General features: G+C 34.3%; 1 protein-coding gene and 1 pseudogene across 1 annotated transcript; both read right to left on the bottom strand.

The window, feature by feature from the left end:
• Positions 1 to 6,862: 6,862 nt before the first annotated feature.
• On the bottom strand, positions 6,863 to 8,975 carry LOC123223961 (annotated as a pseudogene).
• A 622-nt stretch (positions 8,976 to 9,597) lies between these two features.
• On the bottom strand, positions 9,598 to 10,770 carry LOC123222962. Its single transcript, XM_044645994.1, has 2 exons — positions 10,195 to 10,770; positions 9,598 to 10,026 (listed from the first exon to the last, which is right to left on the bottom strand). The coding sequence occupies exons 1-2, from the start codon at positions 10,642 to 10,644 to the stop codon at positions 9,682 to 9,684; spliced, it is 795 nt and encodes a 264-aa protein (XP_044501929.1). The 5' UTR covers positions 10,645 to 10,770; the 3' UTR covers positions 9,598 to 9,681.

Below are 10,770 nucleotides of genomic sequence, written 5' to 3' on the forward strand. Positions count from 1 at the left end.
GGTTTCAAAAATCAAAACATTTATCCAAGTTTTAACGTAAAAGTAAATATAAATTTTTAAAATTTAAAGAAAAAAATATGAAATTATATAAATTTTAATAATAATTAATTTATAAATAAATATTTAAAATTTTAAAATATTTATTTTTATATTAAAATTTGGATAGAAAATAGTTATTGTGAATAATGAAAATTCTCTATTTATTCAACCATGTTTAGACAAGTTTCTCTAACTAAGACCAAGTCTACCCAATTAATATTTTTCCACACTAATAATTGTGAGTTATCAACTAATCCTCATTAATTATTATTATTATTATTATCAAACTTTCAATATATAATTTATATTCTTTATTAATTTGCTGAGCGAGACTAGAATTAAAACGTAAATGAGATCAAATTAATTAATTTATTATTCTCCTGATGAGGTAATTACAATTCATTTAGTTTTATTTTTTTAAATCAAGTGCAATAATCTCAAAGCTCTGCATGGTCAATGTAGGGGGTGGGTTTGACCTCAAGTTTAAGGGTTGTTTGGTTTCAAAAATTTAAAAATTATCTTGATAATATATCTTTTATTATTTACATTACATTGTTTTACGATAATCTTTTATTATCAATACTGATATAGGAGATAATATAGATGATAATCTGATACCATTTTTACATTACGTATTGAAAGATTATTAAAATAATATTGATTTTATTATAATTATATTATTATTTATTAATTTTTTGAGAAAAATAAATTTATTTTTAATTAATACAACATATTCAAACACGTTTAAATAAAATAATTTATTAGTATTTTTTATTATATTTAACTAAACACAATAATTATTTATATTTATCAAATTTTATTAAATATATTTACTTTTAATTTAAATTATTTATCAATCTTATATAAAAACTCTAATATTAAAATTTTGTAATCAGTGAAACATTTTGTTTTATTTGAAGTAATTATTTATTATGCATAAGTACCATACAAGGGACGGATGCTTTACAATATTATATAATTATTATATTAACCTATCTTTTATTATTAATATTATTTTATTTTATTTATTAATAATAAAATATTTTAATTATTTTTTATTGTTTATTATCTTAGTTATTGAAATATCATTAAAATAATTTTAATTTTATTATTATTTATTAATTTTTTTAATAAGAATACTTATATTTTTAATTAAGATAATATGTAATATAAATAATATTTTAAAATAATTATGAGATAATATGGAGATCAAACCAAAAAACCAGGAAGCATCATCCAGCAAGCAAAACCAGCAAGAACCACCATTAATGTTTAGATGCTTCATAAAGTGACCCACCAAACCAAAGGAGAACCCAACAAGCAAACTCCAGGTACCACATCGCTGCTCCAGAGGATATCTTCGGGAAAGGCCAACACACCCGCACCATCTAGCATTTCTAACATTCCAGGACCTGATGCAAGAAACCCCAGAGGAGACGCACCTAAGCACCCAAATATCCGCATTCTTTTGCTTCCATAAAAATCCAAAGAGAGAAAGTTGCACAAGAAATATAATCTGTTTTCATCATGGGTGCTAGCTTGGGTAGAATAACCATTCAAGGGCTGTTCTTTGCCTTCAAAATTCCATGGCTCAACATTCTTCTCCGCCAAGAATAGAGAGGTAGGGCCTGGTTCAAGAAACCCCACTTGACCTTCCAATTGTCTAGAGTAGAGAACGAACTCCTGATGCCACATGCAGAGCTTCTAAGTTGATCGGAAGGGTGGAAAGAACCTTCACCTCTCGAAATAATCAAGCACAAGCTAGAAAAGAAACATGCCCTTGTTACAGGGAACCTGCAAAACAGAAAACAAGTTAGCAAAAACTCCACCCAAATCCTCCATTATAGCCAAAAGATACAATTTGGCAGATTCCATCTCTTAGCCACAACATCAGGCTCCTCCGACCAAGCCTGTTAGTGTGTGAAATTCCATATTTTTCGGCATTTAATTTCCTTGATTTGTGATATTTAATTCGTTAATTATTTGATTAATTGCTTGTTTTAGGAAATTGGGCATTAATTGCATTATTCTGAGAAAATATGCGAAATAAAATGAATTTAGAGTTGTCACGTATCAAGACGGAAAGACAGCAAGATACATAAGAGATGGCTGATTGCAGAAAGGGGAGAATCTCGTTATTTGTTGAGAAATTCATAGTTGGAGACTTAACTGACAATTGGAGAAAGTTCAGGTCCTTTGGAGGATATTTGGCACAAAAGAATTCTCAATGACTGAAGCAGACTTGACACTATAAAAAGGAAAATTGCTCTTTGTTTTAGGGATCTGGTTTTGAGTTTTTTTTAGCATCCTTTTCTTTTAGAAAGAAACATAGCTGCAACCCTTTGCTGGTTATTTTTTAATTAGGATATGATTTTTATTTTAATTTTATGTGAAGCCATGAACATAAACATGAGTGGCTAACTCTTTTCTTTAGTCGAGTAATCAGGATCATGGTTACGGTTGTGGGATCTTCTTTACCCGTTCTTTTCTTTTAAATATTTAATTTATTTCTGATTTTATTTATTATTGTCTTGTTCAATTAAATAGGAGATATCTTATTTATTTTGGATTAAAAACAACTTTGCTAGATTAAATTATTGAATCCGTAATTGTTTGATGGTTTAATCATAAGTGGCTGACTAGCATGTTTGGTGAAGTAGAATAATTATTGTATGTTAGTGGAATAGGTTAATCTAATTTAAACAAAAACAGCGTATGTATTTTGTTGATTAGAATCGGTGGCTTTTCTAATTTTTAATTCTGTTTTCAATTTAAATTCTAAGATTGTATCTAGAACTAATTGAAAAACAAGAGAAGTAATTAAAGAACGTTTCTTAATTACCAACACCTAAGGAAAAACAGAACAATGAGCGTCTCGATATTTCATAACCGATTTATTTAAAAGGAAAAATTAATATTTTTATCGATGATCAATTGAATTGAACCATATCTGAATTACTTGGCTAGAACTCGTCTTATTATTGTTTCAATCTAGTTTTCTGATTACTTTAATTATTTAATTCTAAATTAATTTATTTTTGTTTATTCGTAGGATTCGAAACAACAAAATCTCTCTTACTTTATTTTGTTAGATTTCAGATAAATAACCCAATCTCTGTGGATACGACTTTATTTAACCTATCTACAAGTTTTCATTGAGAGAGTAGAAAATTTTATTTTTGGTGGATTCGACACCCATCAAAGCCACATTAATAAATTCCGAGGCCTTATCCCTCTCCAAGAGCTTGATTATATCCAAAAAGGCACTCTCATCTTTTTTCTCCCCTTTAAAAATTCTTCTATTCTTTTCCAACCAAATCACATAAACGGCAGCCCCCAAACAAAGTTTTCCCATTGTGATCTTAAGGCTTCGAGACTTCCATGAAGTAGCTAGCAGGGCTATATAGTCTTCCCAATCCATAGGAGAATAATCTAGGCCTGAAAGATTGAGCAAATGGTTCCATAATCTATCGGAAAATTGGCAATTAAAAAAGAGGTGGTTCATGGTTTCAATATGGGCTATGATTCCAAGAAGCGCCAACTTATCTCTTGTTAGAAGTCTTCCTTTAATTGCAACCCACAAAAGAAATGCATGGCGAGGTATATTCTTTTTAAACCATACAATGTTTTTCCAACCCACCTTATTCTTGCTAGTTCTCACCGCTTGCCATGCCAATTTCACCCTAAAGGTTTTGCGTCGACGCTCTTCCCAAATCACAGAATCTTCCCTCATGTTTAGTTTAAAGTCCACCATATTCCTAATCTCCATAAGTTCCCAGGTATTCACCGGAGGCCAATTCCATTCGCCATAGGAAACAATTTCGTCCACTTTAGCGCCCAGATTCAATCCCGAATCAATAATAATTTTTAGGCCAAGCGACTATGTCCCACCTAAACTATATTGAATTCTCAAAGTTTCCCCTATTCACTATAAAAATACCGTTTACTCACCCATGAGCAGTTAAAATTAACTGTGGTAAGGGTAAAATCGTTATTTTCTCTATAATATTAAAAATAAACTAAAATATAATCTATTTTTGCCCCTCTAAACTTTAAAAACTAAAATTTTCCCCCAGCCTAAGTTTTAAAAAATGGCAGTTTCACTCTAAGGTTTTGTTTTGAAATCTCCGACGACATCTCCGGCTCCATTGCCGACGATCTCTCCCTCCCAAAGCATCATCTCCTTTCGGCAATTTCTTTCTTCCCATTTGGACATCCGATCGACATCGAAGAAGCCTTGGGAGACGAAGAACTTCATCAGGGTTCGTCTTCCCAAACTAACGTCTTCATCTGGGAAGACGAAGAACTTCGCCTCCCAAGGGTTCTCTGACGTCAATCAGACATCCAAATAGGAGGAGAGAGATTGCCGGAAGGAGATGATGCTTCGGGAGGGAGAGGTCATCGGCAATGGAGCCGGAGATGTCGTCGGAGATTTCAAAACGAAACCCTAGGATGAAACTGTCATTTTTTAAAACTTAGGCTGGGGGAAACTTTTAGTTTTTAAAGTTTAGAGGGGTAAAAGAGATAAAATTTACAGCCGTTAGGGTTCTGTTAAATTTAACCGGCCATAGATATGTAAATGGTATTTTCATAATTAATGGGGGAAACTTTGAAAATTCAGCATAGTTTGGGTAGGAAATAATCCTTTGGCCTAATTTTTATTCCATACCTTTCAACGAGAGGGCCATTAAGATGTCAATTATCAAATCATGATAAAATGCTATCACCTTTGCCCACTTCCATTTTTATATGCTTCAAAACTTGTCTCGAAGTCTTAAAATACTTCTCTAGGTCCATGACCAATCCTTAGGAATATTTATATCCCAAAAGGATCTATTCTTAAGGCAATTAAGATGAATCCATTTAATCCAAATCGAACCTGTTGACGGGTTCGATAAGTTCCAAATATGTCTAGCCATAAGAGCCATGTTCCATTTTTTGCAATTTTTTTACTCCAAGACCCCTTTCTTCCATAGGAAGACACACATCCGATCAAACCACTTTAGCTTTGATTTTTCTCCATGGTTGCCCCGGCCCAAAGGAAGTCCCTCAAATTTCCTTCTATTTCTTTAATCACTCTAGCCGGAAGCGTAAAGATTGTGGCCCAATAAACTTGAATACTCATTAAAATTGACTTGATGAGCATTCGTCTTCCCGCAAAGAAGAGGAATTAATTCTTCCAAAAATTTTATCAACAAGGGTTTTACAATCTTTATGACGAAGCTTTTTCGTTATCAAAGAGACACTAAAATAATGGATTGGGAGAGACTCTTCCTCAAACCCAGTAATTCTTTTCAAAAGATTCTTTATCTCTATGCTCAATCCCGTCACAAAGAAAATGTTACTTTTAGCCACATTAACGATAAATACAGACCACATTTGGAACTTTTTAAAAGCCTCCATAGAAAAATTAATAGACGCCTTATACGCTCCACAAAATAGCATGAAATCGTCCACGAAACCCTAGTGGTTTATCTTTATTCCCTCACAAACCTTATGGAATTTGAAGATTTTGTTTTCCATTACCTTAGAGAGGAGGGTAGAGAGCACATTCATTACTATGACAAAAAAAACATGGAGAAATTGGATCACCTTGCCTTAAGCCTCTTAAACTCTCAAAGAAACCCACTAATTCACCATTAACACACATTGAAAACTTAGGGGCCATTACACAAGCTTCAATCCACTCAATCTTTCTTTGAGGAAAGCCTAACACCTTGAGCACAAGCAATAAGAAGTCTCATCTAAGTTATAGGCTTTCATTAAATCAGTTTTAATAGCACAATTCTTGAGTTTCAAAGAAGGCCTATGATAATTAGGAAAGAGGTCCTAACAAAGAAGAATTTTATCTCAAATTCTTTTACCCCTTACAAATGTCGCTTGAGCTTGATCAATAAAATAAGGAAAACCACTTTAATTCTATTAGCAGAAAAAAAAAAAACCTTAATTACACTTAAAATTTATTTTCATATTCAATAAAAAAATTTAATTATAAAATATGTGTATTTAACTATCTGCTATCCATACTAGTCAATGAAGTGGGTGCTAAAGTTACTTTCCAATCAAGACAAAAGAGACTAAAAAGATGGGCTTAGCAAGGAGGTCGATATTGGTCCCTCTGTAAGCAATAAAAAATCTCATTAATCCAAATATAATAATCAATGTCTTACGATATATGATATATATTTTATAATATAATATGATATAAATAAAAAATAACACGTATTATAAAATATATTAAGTTAACACAATACAATAAATATATTCTACGATATAATATATATTATCTATACAAATCAATACACTTTTTTAGAAAAAATTATGATGCAATAAGAGTGTAGATGAAAAATTTTAAATTTTAAAAGTATTTATGATATTTTTCAAAATGACAATGTGTCAATTATTATTATTATTATTATTTTAAAAAAGGTATCATATAATATGATATGATACAAAAAAATTAGGTTTTCCATATATGATATGATATACGGGTTGACTACCTTGCTCCAGCCATTAGAGGAGACCCGGGCATACTAACAACAGCTAAAGTTTCTATTCCTGAAACTTCGACTGACTAAATTTACAATCCGCAAGAGACAAGTTTTGAAGACTGAAATTTAGTGCCCGTTGTAAATAATCATGCAAATTCGAACAATATTTTTCCCCATTGATGATCGAATTGGTTTAGTTTCTTTCCAGGGCTATCATTTCATAACAAGAACATTAAAGAAACTTGTTTCTCTTTCTTTTTTTGTTAAACATAACTTCATATCTACAAATCGTGTTACAAATTACATTGGATCCCTTTCTCTTCCTATAGCTCTTCCTATGTTTCAGAAGGTTTTGAGGTTATAAGGTTAAAATGTCATTATAAATTAACCCTAATTTACAAGTGAAAAATACATGAATGTCATCACATAAAACCTATCTATTCTTGAATTTTTCATAGATCTTGTACTAACTAAACATGGTCTACAGAGAAATCAGGCTCATCTGGCTTAAACATTTTTGGTATCTTTAAGCCACCAGAACTAGCATCGACCCCTGCAACTGACGCTTTCTGTTTAGCTGCTGCTTTACCACCAGTACTTCCATGGCCATACTCATAATTTCCATCGGCTACGTTATCCACGTAATAGTTATCTTGGTCAGGAATTTGTTTGTAGTAGAAGCTACCCTCTCTTCGAATCAGTTCCTTTGTTGTCTTCCTCTTCTTAAACCTTCTCCAAGGAGATTGTCTGAAGCAGGCAACCCATGTTCTCCATTGGTGAGAGTAGTATCTGAAGGCATGCTGCAGCTTCTTGCTGTGGAGCTTCTTGAACTGACGTGCAACGAAGTTGAGGTCTTCCGCTTGAAGGGCGAAAGCTTCAACTTCACAAAGAGCTCTCACTGTCGAGTTGAAGAAGGCAAGTTGTGTGTAGAGCAAGGCATTAAGGCCCATTTAGCAACTCTTCACCACAGAAATCGCCAGGTCTTAAGAGTGATGGAGTTGAAGAAACCAGACCTTCCTCCATTAGTTATAGAGCTTTCAAGTTTTCCTCTGATTACAAGAAGCATCTCGTTCGATCGCCCTCTCGAACAATGTATGTACCTTGAGTGCTGAAAGACGGCATGAGACGCTGGCAAAATGCATCAAGAACCTGGTTATCCATTTGGGCGAAAAATGGAACCTTAAGAATGAAAAGAATAAGAATAAGAATTGAAAATGGTTCGTTGCATGTTTTAGTCCTAATGAAGAAGAAAAACTTACACGGCGAACAAGAGCAATACATAAATGGTGCTGAATGTCTCGACGGAGGTCCAACGGTAATGAACGCAGAACAGATTCTTCGTTGACTCCCCTTGTAGCTTGCCATTTGTACTGAACAAACTGTCCAACACGTTCTCACAAATCTTCAGGCAATTGGCGGTGCTTCATCCATCCTCCGTATCTCTTAGCTTAACTCTCCATTCTTCAAATCTCACGGTCATAGATTGCAAGTATTTCTTCAACAAGGAAAAAAAACAACAAAATTTCTCAATTTTGCTAATTCTGAATCAGTAAAAACAAAAACCATCCTGTTTAACCATTGAAAACTTTTTGATTAGCTGGATCGCATTCTGGTGATATTCTGCCAGTTATTACGTTCAGGCGAATTCACAGACCTGCAATCAAGAAAATCCAGATTACATAGAATTCTCGACTTATTCTCCCTTGAACACTCTGTTTTCCAGCATTCGAATTGCCGCCCTATGGACAATAAGTACCAAGTTGCTCCAACTACCTGCACCAGCAGTAGGAATTGAGTTTTTGAAACTAAAAGAAAGTTGAAATCATATCGATCCTCCAATGTGATGAATTCAATGGTGATTAATCGTGTTCCTGACTAGAGAGTTACAAAGGGGTGGCCTGATTCTTACATGGCTGGCAAGCAAGAAGAGAAGGAGATTGTAGGCAGCTCCAGACCAAGCAGTCTTAGCAACAGCCCCTGTAGTTTCGATGATTCTTTGGTTCAAAGGGAAGATGAAAAATAGTCTGGGAATTTATTGCGCAAGAACAATGAGAGCCAGAGTGGAGTTGTCATTAGATTTGGTTTTTATTGCAGGAATTACATACCAGATCACAAGTGCAAACAAAAAATTTGCAAAACCCTCAGCTTCAGCAAAGAAATCCAGAAAATGGTGGACATAAGAAAGAAAGTTCGAACCTGAGGCAAAGGAAGCGCAGCAGCAAGATCAATGATAAAATCTTTCCTGAAACACCCCATAGAAGTCCCATAAGGATCCATAACCAACTCTCCCCTCCCAAAAACTCTAGAACTGGGTGACACAAAAGCGGTCATGAACTTCATAGAAGAAATATGAAGCGTATAAAATAGATCGGCAACAGAGCGAAAGAAGGTCATATAAAAACCCGAATTAGTGTCTCTCTCTAAACAGCCCTCACGCCTTACCATTGGAATATAAAAAGTAGAGCAGGCCAATGAAGAGAGCGATGATACATGAGGCAAGGAAGACGTAGTTCGAGTATTTTGTAGCGCCAATAGAGGAATTGAGCAGTGCGGACGGCACCAGGATTGGTGGTGGAGGGAGTTGATATATTATTAGAAGAAGGGAGGTTTTTGGGGTGGAAGAGGGGAATAATGGAAGACTGTTTGGATTCTGCTGCAAGGGTGAAACAAAGTTATGTAGACGAGATTTTCACCACTGGAAATGAAGGAGAGTAGAAGACAGCACCGTTGTGAATTCTAGGGATGGAAGGAAAGAGAGAAGGACAGTGGGGAGGGAATTGTAGTTAGTCATAAAAGAAAAGAAAAGAAAAGAAAAGAAAATTCAGCAGGAAACCGAAGACTAACCTCATAAATCAGAAACAGGAAGGACAAAATGAGAATGTAAATTTTATGGTCTGCCACCTTAATATAATTAGAATATAATTAGAAAAGCAAGATGTTACTTTAAAAATGTCCCTCAAACCTTTGTGACTTCATAAAATATTAAATTTAATTGATGTGTGAACTTCATTCCGTAAATAATTTTATTTCAGCAAAGAGGCCCAGAAATAAATAAAACAACATCATCTGAATGCATAAATTAATTATTATTACTAATCGGTTACACAAATACTTAATAAAACACTTTTCATCTAATTTCCCAATTTCAGCTTCAGGCTTTTCCCTCAGCCCCATCAAATTTTTTCTCAAGAAATCTCTTTTTACAGTCATAGAAATAGATCACAAAAGCCACCCACTTCATCACATTCCACAGACAATTCACACAGACTTGTGCAGCAATGACTTCAATCACATTTTTGCTTCCTCCATTTCGCCACCCAAACAAGATACACAATATTCTTAACCCAAAACTCCAACCCGAGAACATAAACTGTAGCACAAGTCCTCGCTTTCTGCTGCCTCTACTCAGATATGCAGAGACTCCAAGCGCCACATCGCCGTGTTTATTCTCCTCCAGGATCGAAATTACCAGCCCCATATTCCATATCGCAGTCCACTCCATGGATTTTGCCAGAAAAACAATGATCAGTAACCCGTATATGATGTTGAAGAACACAAGTGTTGAAGCGTAGAAGTTTATTGACAAGGTCAACAAGCCGATCAATGTAAGTGAAGTTAATAGAAGAGCGCAGATGGATGTGATCAATGTGCCTTTGAAACTCACCTTGTTTATCGTTTTCCTGATTATGCCCTTCAAACTCGTTGATTCATTCTCATCTTTTAAGTAAATCTCTGAAGCTGTAGAAACTGTGATGATGGTGTTAAGTAGGTCGACAAGATGAACAAGACCCAAGAACGAGAGAAATGAAATGAGATTTTTTGCTGAAATTTTTCCAATCAATTCTCGGATGGCATGAAAGGTTGACCTGGAATAGCACGACGTTAAATCAAATTCGTAGCAAGGAGAATCGTTGGACATGAATTTGAGAGCTTGAATCAAGTTGTGCTGGAAAATTATCTCATGCAAAAGGAAGAAGCAGAAAAAAGGAAAGAGAGCAGTGAGAAAAAAGATGATGAAGGTGGGAATTCTGAAAGGTAATTTGATGGTTTCTTTGATTATTCCAAAGAAGTCTAGCTTTTCTCTCATTAGAATTTTGTTATTGTTGATCTCCATTTTCACTCTGCTTTCCTTACTCCTCTAGTTCAGCATCTAAATCTATGGTTGTGTTAGGGAAAACGTAGTCTTTGGTGTATGGAGTCAAAAGTCAACTTAATGGGCAAGAAGGATCTTGGAAGGAAC

Source organism: Mangifera indica, chromosome 8, assembly GCF_011075055.1.
Source record: "Mangifera indica cultivar Alphonso chromosome 8, CATAS_Mindica_2.1, whole genome shotgun sequence".
NCBI classification, from domain to species: domain Eukaryota; kingdom Viridiplantae; phylum Streptophyta; class Magnoliopsida; order Sapindales; family Anacardiaceae; genus Mangifera; species Mangifera indica.

What these genes read in the sequence shown, in the direction of transcription:
- LOC123222962 (XM_044645994.1), bottom strand. Translation starts at nt 10,644, where the DNA reads ATGGAGATCAACAATAACAAAATTCTAATGAGAGAAAAGCTAGACTTC. An exon ending in TCAGGAAAACGATAAACAAG is followed by an intron (nt 10,027 to 10,194) that starts GTGAGTTTCAAA and finishes AAATCCATGGAG; the next exon opens with TGGACTGCGATATGGAATAT.